Here is a 19,739-nt window from a genome sequence, read left to right on the forward strand (position 1 = left end):
ACAATTTCAGAGGAACTGAGAAGGTACAGGTGTGGCAATTCTCCAATCAAGGGAAACTTCCTGGGCAGACAGATGTTCCTGGGGGAAAGTGGTCCCCTGAGATACCCAAAAGATGAAAGGCTTAAAGGCAGGGGTGAAATGCTCCCGATTCGGACCGGATCGCCCGAACTGGTAGCGATGATGGCGGGTGGTTCGAAAAAAGAAAGAAAGAAAGAAAGAAAGAAAGAAAGAAAGAAAGAAAGAAAGAAAGAAAGAAAGAAAGAAAGAAAGAAAGAAGGGAGAGAGGGAGGAAGGAAAGAAGGGAGGAAGGACGGGAGGGAGGGAAGGAAGAAGAAGGGAGGGAGGGAAGGAAGAAGGGAAGGAAGGAAGGAAGAAAGAAAAAAAGAAGAAAGAAAGAAAGAAAGAAAGAAAGAAAGAAAGAAAGAAAGAAAGAAAGAAAGAAAGAAAGAAAGAGGGAGGGAGAAGGAGGTGGAGAAAGAGAGGGGGGGAGAGAAATGTCAGCCAAAGATCAAAGCTGCAATCAGCCAATTGCCTAACTAGGAAAAGCCGGCGCTTCCTCGAAATCCATTCTACAGTAAAGTAATTGTGCGGCTCCCCATTTTTTTGGTTTTTTTTTTTCCAAATGGGCTGTTTGTCTTGGAAAGCGCTCGTCTTCCTCGCTTGTCCATAAAAAAGCCAGGCCCGCTCAAAAGCTCTGGGAGGCTCCGTGAACATGGCATCGGAGGCTTGGCCCATTAAAAAGGACCGGGAGATTGCTTCCATATGGCCAGACAGCAGGAGAGGGAAAGGGCCAAAGTCTACAGCCGGCTACATTTGGCTAGGAGCTCCTCGGTCTTTCCACGGACACTCGTTGCATTACAGAAGAACATCTGGATTATTGCTTGTAATGTCCCTGGGAAATATCCACTCCCCCATCAAAGGGCTTTATCTATCTCGGCTGCACTTTGAACATTTCAGCGCATAAGGCAGCCGGGTTTGATGCAGCGCTTGCCATCCAAAGCCATTCCTCCCACTGCTTTTGAACTCACACACGCTAAGCCTCTCTGGGTTGTTTTTTTTTGTCCTCTTCCCCTTCCCCTCCTTGTTCTACAGGGGGAGGAAAGGGGGTTTTTGAGAAGAGTTCCCAGAAAGGCATAATAGATACCCCACACTTTGGAATTGCTTGTTGTTTTTCTTTCTTTCTTGAAAGACTCGATGTGTTTACAGGAATGAAACAACTCACGAGAGGGGAGGAAAGGGGTGGTGGGAAAGGCAGAAAAAGAAGAGCACAGGGAAGGGGAGGGGAGGGGAGGGGAGGGGAGGGGAGTGGAGGGAAGGGTAGGGAAGGGAAGGGAAGGGAAGGGAAGGGAAGGGAAGGGAAGGGAAGGGAAGGGAAGGGAAGGGAAGGGAAGGGAAGGGAAGGGAAGGGAAGGGAAGGGAGGAAAACACTTGGGGGTTTTTGAATCAAAAGCAGCATCGCTAGCCAGAAAGTAGGCTAGTAGAGGACTGCCTTTTATTTAGGAAGCTGATGTATAGTCGTGGAATAGCAGGCAGATTTTGGAAGGGCCTCCAGATACTATCGGGAAACAAGCTGTTAAAGCAAAAAATGAATCTTCCCATCTCACATGCAGGATAGGATAGGATAGGATAGGATAGGATAGGATAGGATAGGATAGGATAGGATAGGATAGGATAGAATAGAATAGAATAGAATAGAATAGAATAGAATAGAATAGAATAGAATAGAATAGAATAGAATAGAATAGAATAGAATAGAATAGAATAGAATAGAATAGAAACAAGAGAAGAGAATTAGAAATAGAAATAGAATAAAAAGAATAGACATTGAAATTGAAATTGAAAGAAGGGAAGGGAAAGGAAGGGAAGGGAAGGGAAGAGAAGGGAAGGGAAGGGAAGGGAAGGGAAGGGAAGGGAAGGGAAAGGAAGGGAAGGGAAGGGAAGGGAAGGGAAGGGAAGGGAAGGGAAGGGAAGGGAAGGGAAGGGAAGGGAAGGGAAGAGAAGAGAAGAGAAGAGAAGAGAAGAGAAGAGAAGAGAAGAGAAGAGAAGAGAAGAGAAGAGAAGAGAAGTAGAAATAGAAATAAGAGAATAGAAATAGAAATAGAAATAAGAGAACAGAAGAGAAATAGAAATAGAAAGAAGAGAAGGGAAGGAAGGGAAGGGAAGGGAAGGGAAGAGAATTAGAATTAGAATTAGAATTAGAATTAGAATTAGAATTAGAATTAGAATTAGAATTAAGAGAATAGAAATAGAAAGAAGAGAAGAGAAGAGAAGAGAAGAGAAGAGAAGAGAAGAGAAGAGAAGAGAAGAGAAGAGAAGAGAAGAGAAGAGAAGAGAAGATGGAAGGGACCTTGGAGGTCTTCTAGTCCAACCCCCCTGCTTAATTAGGAAACCCTATACTGGTAGTCCTTGACGTACAACAGCTCGTTTAGTGACTGTTCAAAGTTATAATGGCACTGAAAACCGGGAGTTATGACCGTTTTTTACAGTCACGACCAGTGGTGAAATCCAATTTTTTTTACTACCGGTTCTGTGGGCGTGGCTTGGTGGGCGTGGCAGGGGAAAGATACTGCAAAATCCCCATTCCCACCCCATTCCTGGAGGAAGGATATTGCAAAATCTCCATTCCTACCCCACTTTGGGGCCAGCCAGAGGTGGCATTTGCCAGTTCTCCAAACTGCTCAAAAATTTCTGCTACCGGTTCTCCAGAACCTGTTAGAACTTACCACCTGCAGTGATTTACTTAAAAACTGGGGCAAGGAAGGTTGTAACGTGGGGCAAAACTCACTTAACAAATGTCTCACTTAACAGCAGAAATTTTGGGCTCAATTGCGGACATAAGTCAAGGACTACCTGTACTCTTTCAGATAAATGACTGTCCAGTCTCTTCTTAAAAACCTCCAGTGATGGAGCACCCATGATTTCTGGTGGCAAGCAGTTCCACTGGTTAATTGTCCTCACTGTTAGGAAGTTTCTCCTTAATTCCAGGTTGTTTCTCTCCTTGATTAGTTTCCATCCATTGTTTCTTGTCCTGCCCTCAGGTCCTTTGGAAAATAATTTGGACCGCCTCTTCTTTGTGGCAGCCCCTCAAATGCTGGAACTCTGCTATCATGTCACCCCTAATTCTTCTTCTCTTTAGACTAGCCAAGCCCAAATCCTGCAATTTGACGTTTGATGTTTCATATTTCTAAACTGCCCCAAAGAGGGAGTATGGGTGGTATAAAACACGATATAACCAATAAATAAAACAATGAACAGATAATCCTTGATTTACAACAGTTCGTTTAGTGACCGCTTGAAGTGACCCCACTCCAGGGGAAGGATACTGCAAAATCCCCATTCTCACCCCATTCAAGGGGAAGGATACTGCAAAATCTCCATTCCCTCCCCACTCCAGGCGAAGGATACTGCAAATCTCCATTCCCACCACACTCCAGAGGAAGGATACTGCAAAATCTCCATTCCCACCTCACTCCAGAGGAAGGATACTGCAAAATCTCCATTCCCACCCCACTCCAGGGGAAGGATACTGCAAAATCCCCATTCCCTCCCCACTCCAGGCGAAGGATACTGCAAATCTCCATTCCCACCCCACTCCAGGGGAAGGATACTGCAAAATCTCCATTCCCACCCCACTCCAGGGGAAGGATACTGCAAAATCCCCATTCCCTCCCCACTCCAGGGGAAGGATACTGCAAAATCTCCATTCCCTCCCCATTCCTGGGGGAAGGATATTGCAAAATCTCCATTCCCTCCCCACTCCAGGGGAAGGATCCTGCAAAATCTCCATTCCCACCCCACTCAGGGGCCAGCCAGAGGTGGCATTTGCCGGTTCTCCGAACTGCTCAAAATTTCCCGCTACTGGTTCTCCAGAACCTGTCAGAACCTGCTGGATTTCCCCCCTGCCTGGCTTGATCCAAAAGTTGGGTTATCTGTTGTGCTTTGCTTAGATCTTTCCCAAACCCTCAAACGCAAAACTTCTGATGTGTTGAGACACTGCTACGGCGAAAGCTGCCCCAACCGAGATGAAGACGTCTTTCAAACGCCTTTCTTTTCAAAGATGTGACAGGGGGGACAAAAAGACCTGTGAAGAGGTCAAAGCAGCAACCCAACTCAAAAGGAAAATGGTTTGCGGCTCTTGTCGGATGCCTCGGTCCCACCTCACCCCTAGCTCTGCTCATTAGGCAGGATAACCATTCCGGAGAAGTATTTTTCCCATAGGAGGAAGGGAAAAAAAATTAGACAAATGAAAGGAGGCAGCTGAACACTCATGCAGTAGAATTCCATAGTTGTTTAAAACGCTTCAACAGGACAATAGCCCAAAGCGGAATTCTGGAGATGGACAAATAAAAATAAGACAGCCAGTGAGGTGGGACGGGGGATGCAGCCACCGGAGGTGTGCATTGCATGCACACGCACCCAGAAGGGAGACGGGCGTCTTTCTTTGGCCTTCCTTCAATTCCTATCCGTTTCTCCGGCCAATTTATCCAATTATTTGGACACTGGGGTGGCAATCAATTTGGTTTGGCTTCTGCACACGTGGCATGGCAAGGAGAAAAAGCCGGGAGTTCAGATCCCTAGAGCAAGAACCCTTCGCCCGCTCGGTGCCCACTGAGTGTGCAAAGCATGCCCCATGTTGCAAAGGTGCCCAGCGCTTACATAAAGCAAACCTGAGATTAGAAGCTCTAATGAGGCTGTTGACAACTGCCTCTTGCATGCAAAATCTCCCAAGGAAAACCACTGGCCCAGAAAGCAAGAAATCGGTTTCTACTTTCTTTCCTTCCTATCTTCCACGAATTTCGTAACGGGCTTATTCCGGTTATTACCGTCTCACCCGCCGTCAAAATACTGCTGAAAACTCACATGGGGATAGAGAAAACGGAAAATTAATTCAATGTTTACCCATTATCGTCACTTATGCCACGATGAGAGAAACTAAGTCCTATAAATGCTGGTATGTTGCCAGAGTCACTTGATTTGAGAAAGAGGCAGTGCAAAATAAATTAATAATCCAAACAGTGGTAATTGATTGCTTAACGGACAAAAAGTAACAAAAAACAAACAGTTCTTTTAGCATTAATAGATTCAGTAAGGAAAAAATTCGGCTGCTAGAATAGGGAATCCCCATGTTTTAAGCTGGTGCAAATGTTTGGGACAGGGGTCTGCAACCTTAAACACTCAAAGAGCCATTTGGACCCGTTTCCCACAGAAAAGAAAACACCGGGAGCCACAAAACCCTTCCTGTGCCTGACTATTTCTTGAGCGGCCACAAAACTGGCATATGTAGTTGAACTAAACGTTCTGTTTTCTTCTGAAACTTTTCTTTTCTTGGATTTCTCCATGGTTGGCCTACTGGGGGGTTAAAAAGCTCAATAAATCGCGTGCTGGAGTGTGTCGCATTTTGGCGGTTGTGATGCATATTTTGAGTGATAGGGAGCTGCAGCAGAGGGGTGAAAGAGCCACATGCGGCTCCAGAGCCGCAGGTTGCTGACTCCTGGTTTGGGAGGATATCCAGAGCTTGCAAAAATAAAGATTGTCATGGGAAGGAAGGTTACCAGTTTTGGTATTCTCTTAAGCCTCTCCAGACAATCCTATACTAAGTGTTTACAATTATGATCCTCTAAAAGGGTAGAGACACCTCCAGACAAAATTCTAAACTTCAGGTAGAGACCAATTTCTATTTTCTGTGAGGTCACATAAAAAGTAAGGCTATTTTGGGGGAAGTCACAATGTAAAAAAGATGTGGAGGCTCTAGAAAGAGTGCAGAGAAGAGCCACAAAGATGATTAGGGGACTGGAGGCTAAAACATATGAAGAAGGGTTGCAGGAACTGGGTATGTCTAGTTTAATGAAGAGAAGGAGTAGGGGAGACATGATAGCAGTGTTCCAATATCTCAGGGGCTGCCACAAAGAAGAAGGGAGTCAAGCTCTTCTCCAAAGCACCTGAGGGCAGGAGAAGAAGCAATGAGTGGAAACTAAACAAGGAGAGAAACAACCTAGAACTAAGGAGAAATTTCCTGACAGTTAGAACAATGAATCAGTGGAACAACTTGCCTCCAGAAATTGTAAATGCTCCAACACTGGAAGTTTTTAAGAGATTGGATAACCATTTGTCTGAAGTAGTGTAGGGTTTCCTGCTTAAGCAGGGGGTTGGACTAGAAGACCTCAAAGGTCCCTTCCAACTCTGTTCTTCTAAAATCTAAATAAAGGAATGAGCCTGGAGGCAGAGGCTGAACCTTTGCAGTAACTAACATCCCTTTTTCATGTTTTAACATTTTTAAAATATTTATTTCTGTGTAATTTTTACCCATTTTACCGAAGAAAAATCTTAGGATAACCCAATACTTTTAAAGGAAGCAGCAGACGAATCGACATTCTGGGAAAAGAGAGCGTCTTATAATATTATGAATTTTGGATCTGTTTAATTCCGAAGAAGTGTTTCAATATCAATATATTGAATTTAAATAATTAAATATATTATAATTATGTATTAAAATCAATATCACTATCAATGACAGCAGTGCTCCAATATCTAATATCGAAGATCTAATATCTTTGTGGGGTGCCACAAAGAAGAGGGGGTCACTCTAGTTTCCAAAGAACCTGAAGGCAGGACAGGCAATCTAGAAGTAAGGAGAAACTTCTTGACAGAACAATTAGCCAGTGGAACAACTTGCCTCCAGAAGTTGGGAATGCTCCAACACTGGAAGTTTTTAAGAAGATGTTGGATAACCATTTGTCTGAAGTGGTGTAGGGTTCCCTGCCTAATCAGGAGGTTGGACTAGAAGACCTTCAAAGTCCCTTCCAACTGTTTTATGTCCTTTTTAAAACATTTGCTTTAAAAACATTTAAGCTAATTAAACACATTGAAAGTTAAAGTTGAATCGAGAAAATCTTTTTAAAAAGAATTAAAATGGAACAGGAAGCCTTGAGGAATACCAACAGAGGTGTCCTAACAAACAATGCTCATGGGGAGAAGATCAAAGGTCTCCTGCATGGACAATCCAAGGACAGTGAAAATCTTCTTATTTTATGTCTTATAGAGCTTTGAATTGTAGGAAGCTAGCACCCACCCTTCTCCTAGGGAAATGAGAGATTTTAGGAAATATGAAAAGAGCAGAATATTTCCCCTAAAAGGGAGCCAGAAATTCACCCCCCACCTTTGTCAATGGGCCATTAAGGCCTGGGCCAGTCTATTCTACATAACAAAGATCTACCTCCTTCTAGCAGAGCCATAATAAGAATTCCCCAAAGCCCTTTCATGACATCATCACCCAGCAAGAGTCAACCAAGCCTGGGACTCAGGACACCCTACAGAGTTGCCCCTGCAGGGCCCCATGGGTGTCTGACAACCAATCAGAATACAAGCTCAAATTCAAAAGCCCAACAGAGGGGGTATAAAACCCAGGCACTCTCAGCATCTCTGCCCTTTTTTCGCCCAAGATCTCCAAGGCATGTGATCCTGTTCATCCATAAACCTTCTTTCCAAGCAACTTTCATGAATCCGGTGTCTTTTTTCCCCACTTGGAACTGAACCCAGAAGGATATTTCTTCCAACAGATTAATATTGATATCTACAGATCACTTGGATCGAAGAGCAATCTGTGTTTTCAAATTGATATAATCCCGTTACTTAAAATAACTAACGAACTTATAACCTAGTTCCACGATGCTAGAAAATACTGTTGCCTGTGAGGTTTTAAAAAAAAATACGACATGCAGAGGAGAAAAAAGTTTGCAGTGCCTGAACATGGAGCTTGTAGGAAGTTAGCACCCATCCCTCTCCTAGAAGAATGAAATATTTTAGGAAATATTAAAAAGGCAGAATATTATATTTCCCTGGATGAGAAATGGAGAAACATGTTTTAAAGACAAAGCAGCTCCCACCTTCCTGCCTCCCCACCACCACCTTTGTCAATGGGCCAGAGGCAGAAACCCAATTCCCCCCCACCTTTGTCAATGGACCATCATCTGCAACACAATAGGACCCATCTAGCAACAGAAACTCACCACATGGCACCTGGGAAGATTACATCAGCCAGCAAGGCTAGCTAAGACCCCCACCCCACCCCCTGGGAGTCTGACAACCAATCAGGATACTCTTTCTGGGCCCCAGGAATTTCAAAGCCAGAGAGGGCATAAAACCTGGGGACTCGCAGCATCTCCCCACTTTTCTGTTCAGGAACTTAAACCATGTGATCCTGTCCACCATTAAACCATCTTTCCAAGCAGTCTCTATGTTTCCAGTGTCTTTTTCCCCACTTGGAGCTGAACCCAGAAGGATATTTCTTTCAAGTCAATACCTAAACCTCATACTGGCAACCAGCAGGGAGAAATACGCAGGCTGGCTGAGGCCGATGGGCCTTGTAGTCTAGCCCGTGAAGACAATGCCAAACGAAGGAAGGATTGCTCAATTCATGGCTTCTTCCATAGACTCTCAAACTATTCCCCAAAACATTTCGATTCTCCCAGCTCTCTTTTATTTTTCCTTTGTTGACTTTATGATCCATTACAAAGAAGAAGAAGGGAAAAAAAACGAAGAGGAAAAAAAATGGGAGGAAAGAAGAAAGAGAGCAAGTGCCAGCAATGTTTCCCCAGCTCGGTGTTTCCTAACTAAAGATAGTTATTGATGTACAACGCCAGCCTTTTACTGTGGCAGCAGAATCAATAAAGAAGGAAATACTGCTTTGTCAAGAGTAGCCCAAGTACTGTAGGCTTGCTGGGAAATTCTTTACTGGCTCTGGGATGGCCAAAGAAGCTTAAAAAATCCTTCTATATATCCAATGGTAGCATGGGCACCAAGTGCTGAGACCTGACTGCCCTCTAGTGGCAGCAATACACAATGACAAAAGCCTTCACAGGATATTTTTTTTTTTCTCCTTCCCTAATTCTTCTTTTCCGTTTTGTAAGAACGACTAAAAGGACTTCCCAAACCTTGAGAAACCAATAAGTGACTTTAAAGATATGACTTTAAAGATATATTCACATTTAAAATAACAAAACAAAGTTTCAGCCCCAAGTCATATGTGAATATCCATGCAAAAGGTAAAGGTTCCCCTTGCATATATGTGCTAGTCGTTCCTGACTCTAGGGGGCGGTGCTCATCTCCATTTCAAAGCCGAAGAGCCAGCGCTGTCCAAAGACGTCTCCATGGTCATGTGGCCAGCATGACTCAACGCCAAAGGCGCACGGAACGCTGTTACCTTCCCACCAAAGGTGGTCCCGATTTTTCTACTTGCATTTTTTACGTGCTTTCGAACTGCTAGGTTGGCAGAAGCTGGGACAAGTAACAGGAGCTCACCCTGTTACGCGGCACTAGGGATTTGAACCGCTGAACTGCCGACCTTTCGATCGACAAGCTCAGCGTCTTGGCCACTGAGCCACCGTGTCCCTGTATCCGTGCAAAAGGAAACTCTAAAATCAAACAGTGGGGATTTTTTTGATGCTCTCTGAGCTTGGTGGTTTTCTTGCAGACGTTTCATTAACAAACTAGAGAATGAAGGGGCACTGATGATGTTACTTAGTTGGGTCATGAAACGTCTGCAGGAAAACTACCAAGCTCAAAGAGCACCAAGGAATCCCCTCATTTCAATTCTGAGCTACAAAAGCTCTCTGAAATCAAGGAGTAGGGGTCAAGGAAAGCCATGAATGAAAATGAGGATCAATCTATTGAGATATTGAATATTTTGATGGAGGCATGCAGAACTCCATCATCTTGTTGGAGCAGAAAGAGATATGGCCAAAAGCTGAATTTATTTTTCTCATGTGGAGGGAGTTGAGTGGGTTAAACTGTAAAATGGGTACAAGTCTTGTAGGTGTCAAGTATTTTGCAGTTAACATAGAAACTGTTTTTTGAAGAGAAAGACATGGGAATACAAGAGAATGTTATATGTTGTTTTAACTCTTCATAGTGAGCCTCCTAGGAAAGAGAGAGAGAGAGAGAGAGAGAGAGAGAGAGAGAGAGAGAGAGAGAGAGAGAGGAAGGAAGGAAGGAAGGAAGGAAGGAAGGAAGGAAGGAAGGAAGGGGAAGGAAGGAAGGAAGGAAGGAAGAAAGGAAGAAAGAGAGAGAAAGAAAGAAAGAAAGAAAGAAAGAAAGAAAGAAGAGAAGAAAGAAAGAAAGAAAGAAAGAAAGAAAGAGACAGAGAAATGGGAGAGGGAGGGAGGGAGAAGGAATAGAGAGGGAAGGAAGAAAGAAAGAAAGAGAAAGGAAGAAAGAAAGAATGAGAAAGAAAGAAAGAAAGAAAGAAAGAAAGAAAGAAAGAAAGAAAGAAAGAAAGAAAGAAAGAAAAAAAGAAAAAAAGAAAGAAAGAAAAGAAAGAAAGAGACAGAGAAAGGGGAGAGGGAGGGAAGGAGAAGGAATAGGGAAGGAAGGAAAGAAGGAAGGAAGATCATGTGAATCAAAGCAAAACAAAACAACACCAATTTTTGGAGTCCTACTAAAAATAGAAAAACCTAAGATTGATTTACCGGTAATTAACTGCATAATTATTTATTAAGCTCTGTTAATACAACGAAGCCCACATTTTCTCTTCCTGCAACATTAAACATGTCACTTTGATGGCAACGTTTGAAGGGACCAGGCCAAAGCTCTTTTCTCTTTCACCTGGCACACCTTCCCAGAGGCCTCACCTTTGCCCCACCGGAGCTTCAGAGAGAAGCTAAAGAAGAACAGAAAGCGACAGACAACCTTAACACACACACACACACACACACACACACACACACACACACACCAACCCTCTATCCCAGTAGTTTTTAATTCCTGGAATGAATCTCCTTGTAGATTCTGTGTGGATTTGATCTGCGCTAAATCTTTCCCGGCGCGTTAACTGTGAAATATTATTGATAGACCGTAATCCTAAAAAAAGGATAGAAATATAAGGCTGACGTCACGACATATGTTCTCCTGCCCCCGAATCTGCCAGACTTACTGACAGGTTTCAGTATGCCTGCTTCCAATTTAGAACAACTTCACAAAGACACCGGATTCTTGCTACGGAAGCGCTGACAGGAGCTCCTCGCCTGGCAGTGCTGACAACGTTGGATGCCGAAAAGAAGCTTCTGGAAAGAAGACGCTCAGCAAAAATGGACCTCCATCTGCATTCAACGCGCCCATCTCTGCTTTGCATTACTACAAGCAGCTGGCTGGCTTTTTCCAGCTGAGGAAAAGAAAAATAAAAACCCCACAATAACACAACTATGGAGGGACAAAGAATGTGTTACCTTCGGGACAGAGCATCTCCTTCTGTTTGGCCATCGCTGTGTGCATCATTCCACCCCCAGAGGTGCAACATGGGACATCCAAGAGAGGATCCACGAAACAAAAATGAGAGAGAGAGAGGGAGGGAGGGAGGGAGGGAGAGAGAGAGAGAGAGAGAGGTGGGGATAGTTAGTCATCGTATGAGCTACAAATCCACTTTATTCTCTGACAGTAAAGTCCCACTTCAAATATTGTTGCACGTATTTCAAGAATACAAATGGGAAACAGTTTATATGCCGCCCTTCTCTGGAGACTCAGGGCAGCTTAAAATGCGCTAAGCAATAGCCTTCATCCTTTTGTATATTTTTATACAAAGTCAGCTTATTGCCCCCACAAACTGGGTCCTCAATTTACCTACCTTAGAAAGGATGGAAGGCTGAGTCAACCTTGAGCCTTGACGAGATTCGAACCTGCAGTAATTGCAGGCAGCTGGTCTTAATAACAGGGTGCTTTAAACCACTGTACTACCAAGGCTTATTATCCAACTAGCTAACTTCATCATAGAAGGGAGTGGTGTGTGTGTGGAGCGTAGAGGAGAACAATTATGGAGGAGAAAGGAGGAGGAGAACGACTATTGTAGTTTTCTTGCAGATGTTTCGTTACCCAGCTAGGAACTTCATCAGTGCACCACCAACAGTAATGAAACATCTGCAAGAAAACCACCAAGCTTAGAGAGCACCAAGGACCCCACAGCTCAACCCTGAGCTACAAATATTCCCTTCTATCGATTTGGAAACAACTGTACAAGTAGAGATTGAAGGAACTGAGATTTTTTATCTCTGTGGAAGTAAAGAACTTGAAAAGGGAATATGACTGTAGCCAACAAAAAAGACCGAGATCTCTAGCCAGTTGTCCATAATGCTAGCCAATAAATATGACATTGGAGTTCCACAAAGTTTAGAGATTCTTCAGTTTGACAGCAGAATCTCATCTCAAGGGAGTCCATCAAAAATCCCTGCCCCCCTCCCCATGCCCAGCTGAGCCGCATGGTCATCAGAGGCTTTTTTTTTTTAAAGCATTTTTTCTACAAACTCTTCGGCCGAAGAGGTTGTAGAAAAAAAAAATGCCTTTAAAAGCCTCTGGCGATCCCAGCTGAGTTGCCTGATCGTCAGGGGCTTTTAAAAGCATTTTTTCTGCAACCTCTTAAGGTTGTAGAAAAAATGCTTTTTAAAGTAAAAAAAAAAAAAGAAAAAAGCCTCTGTTGATCGCGCGGCTCAGATGGGATCGTCAGAGGCTTTTAAAAGCATTTTTTCTACAACCTCTTTGGCCGAAGAGGTTGTAGAAAAAATGCTTTTAAAAGCCTCTGACGATCCCAGCTGAGTTGCCTGATCGTCAGAGGCTTTTAAAAGCATTTTTTTAAACAACCTCTTCGGCCGAAGAGGTTGTAGAAAGAATAGTTTTAAAAGTTAAAAAAAAAAAAGTTGGCCAAGCCCACTCAGTCACATTAACCCCCCCACCAAGCCATGCCTACAGAAGCAGTAGTAACAAATTTTACATTTCACCACTGGGTTAGGGTAATTTTCAGTGGTGACATCTCACTCGGCTTTCTTGTCAGAGCTAGATTTTTTTTTAAATCCCTTCATTTCTCCGAGCTTTTGAATTGGTTATGAATACGGACTGTTATGACGATTGCTGACTTCTTTTCGCAGGCTGGAAGCTGACTGAGCCGCCTCCTCCATAAATGATAGGACTACAATTCAGTGCAGATGTGCCGCTGAAGAATCGGTAATTCTCACCAATCCTTTTTACTACCTCTCTCCAAGCATCTGTTTCCACACTGTTTTGGAATGTAAGAACCTTCGAAACTGCTACTCGGGGAGCTCGGAACGTTATAGTAGTAGGTAAATATTAAAAATGGCTCCCCATATCCTCCAGCAGAGCAACCCGTGAGTGATGATTTGTTCCCAATAGTCTGAATCCCAACTATAATGGCTTTCTCAGAGCTTGGGAAAAAAGACGACTGTTTACAAAATATTACAAACATCGAACATCTGCAGATTCTGGCTGCAGAGAGAGAGAAATACTAGGCTAGCTCTTCTTCGCCTTACATCCAAAGCCCATTTTGTAATTCTGTTATTCGTTCACACTTTTAATTCAGTGATATCAACTCTGTCCACAGCAAGACGAAGTGCCTGATGGATTTTTATCTGGCATTTAGAAGTTAAAGCGGCATCCGATTGAGTTGGTACTTGGATGAAAGAGCTCCAGCAAATCTCATATATTTATCTCTCTTTAGGATATGCCAGGGAAGTTAAAATTATGCTGTGGAAGAAAATGATAAATGCCTTCACGCTGCGGCCAAGAAAACTATGCAGATGTGTTCATGAAGCCACTAGAAAGGCGGGGACAAGCTGTTGTGGTCCGCCAGCAGCCCACGGAGCTAGCAGCGGAGTCAGAAACTGAGGAGGCTGGGGAGGAAAATGGGCCAGTCCTGGAGTCTGGGGAAGGCCCGGACTAGGGCTCTGTGTCAGAGGCAGAGATGGGGCCAGGGCCATATGGGAGCGATGCACGGACTCTGGAGCCTCCAGAGGCGGATAGCAGAGAGGCAGAGGAACAGGAGGAGCCTGTTCCTAGTGCATGTATAAGAAGAGCTGCCAGAAGGCAGGAGCAGATAAAGCAGAGAGGACGACTCGGGAGTAGGGCCAAGAAATGATTGGCCCCTCCCATAAGGCTTAAAAGACCAGCAACGGCTCTTGGGCTCTTTGCCGGAAAACAACGTTGATAAACTTGGTTCTTATCTTGCTCAGCATCCTCTGCTTCTGAACTTTTGCCAAGAGAAGCCTTTGACAGTTTGCCTAATTATCCCAAGGTTGGTGATAAACTGTGGAATGGTGTTTTGAAGAATTTGCTTTAATTTAGTTTGGACTACGCTGAGAATGAGTTAATTCTCAGCTGTTCTAATGAAGTCTGTTTGTTTTAGAACTGTTTGTATTTAATACTAACTACTTGGACCTGGGTCACAACAGTAGTATGAATTTTCCTGGCACACGACAACATGCAACCACAGATGCCAGCCCTCTGTCCATCTCTTCCTTCCCACCAGGAAAGCCAGAATGGCTCTGGTAGTCTTACTTACATTTCTTTTAATATCGCCCGACTTCACAACAAGTCTTAAATTCAACACAATCACACCCATATCATCCTCCAAGCTATTCGGGTCTTCCAGTTTAAGGATCCTCTCCGTGGTCCTGGGTGAGAAAAAGAAATTAGACTCAGCTAGCAACCAGAATCAACCAAAAGCAGTCTTTACAGGTGTCTATGGAGATTCTCAGTCATTCAAGGTCCCTTCCAACTCTGTTATTCTATTCTATTCTATTCTATTCTATTCTATTCTATTCTATTCTATTCTATTCTATTCTATTCTAGTCTAGTCTAGTCTAGTCTAGTCTAGTCTATCCTATCCTATCCTATCCTATCCTATCCTATCCTATCCTATCCTATCCTATCCTATCCTAATTCCATTGCACTCCACTCCACTCCACTCCACTCCACTCCACTCCACTCCACTCCACTCCACTCCACTCCTATTCTATTCTATTCTATTCTATTCTATTCTATTCTATTCTATCCTATCCTATCCTATCCTATCCTATCCTATTCCATTGCACTCCACTCCACTCCACTCCACTCCACTCCACTCCACTCCACTTCTATTCTATTCTATTCTATTCTATTCTATTCTATTCTATTCTATTCTATTCTATCCTACCCTATCCTATTCCATTGCACTCCAATTCTATTCTATTCTATTCTATTCTATTCTATTCTATTCTATTCTATTCTATTCTATTCTATTCCATTGCACTCCACTCCACTCCAATTCTATTCTATTCTATTCTATTCTATTCTATTCTATTCTATTCTATTCTATTCTATTCTATTCTATTCTATTCTATTCCATTGCACTCCACTCCACTCCACTCCACTCCACTCCACTCCACTTCTATTCTATTCTATTCTATTCTATTCTATTCTATTCTATTCTATTCTATTCTATTCTATTCTATTCTATTCTATTCTATTCCATTGCACTCCACTCCTATTCTATTCTATTCTATTCTATTCTATTCTATTCTATTCTATTCTATCCTATCCTATCCTATTCCATTGCACTCCACTCCACTTCTATTCTATTCTATCCTATCCTATCCTATCCTATCCTATCCTATCCTATCCTATCCTATCCTATCCTATCCTATCCTATCCTATCCTATCCTATTCCATTGCACTCCACTCCACTCCACTCCACTCCATTCCAATTCTATTCTATTCTATTCTATTCTACTCTACTCTACTCTACTCTACTCTACTCTACTCTACTCTACTCTACTCTACTCTACTCTACTCTATTCCATTCCATTCCATTCCATTCCATTCCATTCCATTCTATTCTATTCTATTCCTATTCCTATTCCTATTCCTATTCTATTTTTTCTTTGAAGACGTTACACTTCTCATCCAAGAAAACCTCTTCCTGAAGAAGCTTCATGGATGAGAAGCGAAACCTCTTCAAAGAAAAAACCAGAAAGTCCGGTTGCCTCTTGAAAAAGCACCTTTGGGCCCAAAAGGCTCATATTTAATTTAAGAGCAAAACACTGAAAAAGACTCAAATATTCATCGAGCCCAGATAGAACGCAACCGTACCAAGCACCTTAAGTGCTCTGTAATGGAGAAATGCATTTTGAAAGACAAATATAAATGTTAAGATTACCTGTTCAGTTCCAGTTTGTGAAGCATTAGGACTGCCGAACCCATAAAATCAGAAGAAGTCAAGTCTCTGTCATAAACCTGAGGCATATAGAACGGGAGAAGAGGAGGAGGAAGGGCGGAAAAAAAATACAGATCTGATTATCTGAAAATAATTTCAGGTTGGCCTTATTAGTTCAGTGTCTGCCAATGAAACTGAACCAATCATGGATATAACAAACAAGAATAAGCTTTCAGGCTCTTTAACCATGGCCTTCTTGTTGCTGTTGTATTGCTATCACTGATGGAACTATTCTCAAAAATATACACCACGTTTTCACAAACCAAGATCTTATTTCCCCCCCCCCCTTTCTACGTGTCACCTTTTATCTGTTACAAACCAAGATGGAGTTTGTACAAGCTACCAGTAAGCCATCACAATCTACTACCCTGTTTCCCCGAAAATAAGACCCTACTGGAAAATAAGCCCTAGCATGATTTTTCAGGATGCTCATAATATAAGCCCTACCCCCCCAAAATAAGCCCCAGTTAAGATTGTTAAATGGATGCATTTAGTACCGTATTTCCCCAAAAATAAGATCTAACCAGAAAATAAGCCCTAATGTGTCTTTTGGAGCAAAAATTAATATAAGACCTGGTCTTATTTTGGGGGAAACACGGTAATTATTTATTTTTATTTATTTATTTTTATTTATTTATTTATTAAATTTGTATAACGCCCTTCTCCCGAAGGACTCAGGGTGGTGAACAGCCAAATAAAATACATATAATACAAATGCTAAAAAACCATTAAAATACAATTAAATAATTGGCCCGGAAAACAAAATTTTAAAACACCCCAAATTCATAAGACAAATTTAAAATTTAGAAATTTTTAAAAAGTTTAAAAGAGAGGTTAGGCCAGCCCGGCCTGCTGGAAAAGAAATGTTTTGATGGCACGGCGGAAAGCGCACAGGTCCGGGATCCTCCTTTATAACTTAGTTCAGGAAACTAAATAGGCCCATATTTTGGGATGAGAGATACTTAAAGTCCCAACGTTTATGGCATGTGTCAGCAACCTGCAGCTCTGAAGCCGCATGCGGCTCTTTGGGCCCTCTGCTGTGGCTCCCTGTCGGGTGATCCCAACACTGGCTGGCCCCGCCCCTCACCCTCCCCTCCCAATCACTCCTTGCCTGGCCTGAGAAGGTAAGGGTGGCGGTGGGTGATGGAGAAGTGGCCGGAGCAGAGACAGAGAGATACAGAGAGAGGGGGATAGAGAGAGACATAGAGAGATACAGAGAGACTGGAGGGGGAGAGAGGGAGAGAGAAGGGAAGGAGAGAGAGAGAGATGTCAAAAGAGTTTTGTGGTTCCTGGTGTTTTTTAACAACTGGTACTCTGCCCTAATGACCGGCTGGATAGGCATGGCTAGGGGGGGATCATGTGACTGGTGGAAGTGAGTGATGCCGAGTTGGCCACGCCCAGCCAGGTTTTGTGGCTTCCGATGTTTTCTTTTCTATGAGAAACGGGTCTAAATGGCTCTTTGAGTGTTTGTTTGTTTGTTTGTCAGATTTATATGCCGCCCTTCTCCCGTAGGACTCGGGAAGGCTCACAGCAATAAAAACAACCCAACAATAGATAAAATTAGATAGATAGATAGATAGTTAAAACCAATTTAAAATCCCCAAATCCCCAAGTTAAAATCCACGGCAGATCAGGGAAGTTGCTGAAAGAGCCATGTCTTTAGGTCGGTGTGGAAGGTGCGGAGGTCGGGGGCCGTCCGGAGCCCAGTGGGCAACCGATTCCAGAGGGTCGGTTTAAGATTGCAGACCTCTGGTTTATGGTTTCCTTACAAATGCCATGTTTGCCTCTTTCAGACAGGCAGGTCCAAACAAACTAAAACAGAGTTAGGCCCAGAAACTCTTCTGAATCATCATCCTCATCTCCATTTAACAACCCCATAATCCCTTGCGAGGTGAAGTCTAAATGGTGCTAGCAGAGTGTTTTAATGGTCGGATGCCATTCCTGTCGCCAATGCGGAGTTTTGTTCAGCAGATATATTCTCAGTTTGCCCAGAGAGAGAAATATCTGCCTCTACCTAAGATCGAACTCACAGCCTCCTGATTGTGAGGCAAGAGCTCCACCTCTAGGCCACTGGACCACTCACCAGAAAGTCTTCTGAATGTCTCCACCTAATTTGGAGTTAGAAAGAGTTAGGAAAAATTTCCATAGAGGTTTTCTAGTAGGGAGTACCCTGCTATTGAAAATATCTTTGCAAGCAAGTTCCACCTGCAATTTTTCCCTGACACTCAATGAAGTGGTGGGTTTCAAAATTTTTTACTACCATTCTGTGGGTGTGGCTTGGTGGGCGTGGCAGGGGAAGGATACTGTAAAATCTCCATTCCCACCCCACTCCAGGGGAAGGTTACTGCAAAATCCCCATTCCCTCCCGATCAGCTGGGACTCGGGAGGCAGAGAAGAGATAGGGGCAAGGCCAGCCAGAATTTTTACTACCGGTTCTCCGAACTACTCAAAATTTCTGCTACCGGTTCTCCAGAACTGGTCAGAACCTGCTGAAACCCACCTCTGACTCAATGGATGTGTGGAAAGCCAAGAGGCTGCCAACCCCCAGTTTGCGAAGCATTACAACTGCTGAACCCACAAAATCAAAAGAAGTCTGATCATACACCTGATACCTATGGAACGGGAGAAGAGAGAGTGGAAGGAAAAATAGAGATCTGGTTGTCGGAAAATAATTTCAGATTGGTCTTTTTTTAATTCAATGTTTGCCAATGAAACTGAACCAACTATTAATGTAACACAAAAAGGAATACGTTCTCGGTCTCAGGAGAGGGTTTTGTCTCCAATTTAGCAGGATTCTTTTGGATTCAGAAGCAATGATCACGTCAGTAGGAGTATCGAAGGCAGTATCAATCCATGAATAAATCCAAGATACCGTAAGAAAAGAACGTAACGTGAATATTAGAGAATACAAGAATACTACACGGCAAGGAAAAGAAAGATTGTGAGCCCATTCAGCCAGTCAGGGAACTCCCAAAGAGATAATGGTAGATGGTCCTCTTCAAAGCCACTCGGTTAGGTCTTCACTGAAGATATGATATAGGCTCTTAAGCACCTTTACTGACATCTGTTTCGCATATTTCATCCTACTGGGATTTACCAAGGACAAGTCTATCTTATCTTATGTTTGGAATGCTTCATCTGGTTTTGCCAAAAAGCCATCAAGGATAAGGAGGATTTGTTTCTACCAGATGTCGATGAGACCATCTCAAGGTTATGGAACATCTGTTTCTCAAGGTTTGGGGTTTTAAGATGACAAGATCATTCTACTCTACAGCAGTGGGGAAATCCAAATTTTTTTTACTACCGGTTCTGTGGACGTGGCTTGGTGGGCGTGGTGTGGTGTGGTGGTCCCTATTTTTCTACTTGCATTTTTTTTTACATGCTTTCGAACTGCTAGGTTGGCAGAAGCTGGGACAAGTCACGGGAGCTCACCCTGTTAGGTGGCACTAGGGATTCGAACTGCTGAACTGCCGACCTTTCAATCGACAAGCTCAGCGTCTTAGCCACTGAGCTACCGCGCCCATTATGGAAAATATAGGAAAGGAAATGATGGAAAATATAGGAAAGGAAATGATGGAAAATATAGGAAAGGAAATGATAGAAAATATAGGAAAGGAAATGATGGAAAACATAGGAAAGGAAATGATGGAAAATATAGGAAAGGAAATGATAGAAAACATAGGAAAGGAAATGATGGAAAATATAGGTAAGGAAA

The 19,739-nt window shown here is 43.1% G+C and overlaps 1 protein-coding gene across 1 annotated transcript in view; it reads right to left on the bottom strand.

Annotated features, from left to right (window-relative positions):
- The window catches only part of MCTP2 (multiple C2 and transmembrane domain containing 2), a 125,965-nt gene that overhangs the window by 89,902 nt on the left and 16,324 nt on the right, over positions 1 to 19,739 (bottom strand). The window contains exons 5-7 of the mRNA XM_070953809.1: positions 15,968 to 16,044; positions 14,333 to 14,444; positions 11,220 to 11,255 (exon numbers count right to left, since the gene is read on the bottom strand). Of these exons, the coding sequence (XP_070809910.1) occupies positions 11,220 to 11,255; positions 14,333 to 14,444; positions 15,968 to 16,044 (225 nt within the window). The remainder of the gene's footprint in view (positions 1 to 11,219; positions 11,256 to 14,332; positions 14,445 to 15,967; positions 16,045 to 19,739) is intronic.

Source organism: Pituophis catenifer, unplaced genomic scaffold, assembly GCF_029215685.1.
Source record: "Pituophis catenifer annectens isolate HBS135680 unplaced genomic scaffold, rPitCat1.0.hap2 SCAF_14, whole genome shotgun sequence".
NCBI classification, from domain to species: domain Eukaryota; kingdom Metazoa; phylum Chordata; class Lepidosauria; order Squamata; family Colubridae; genus Pituophis; species Pituophis catenifer.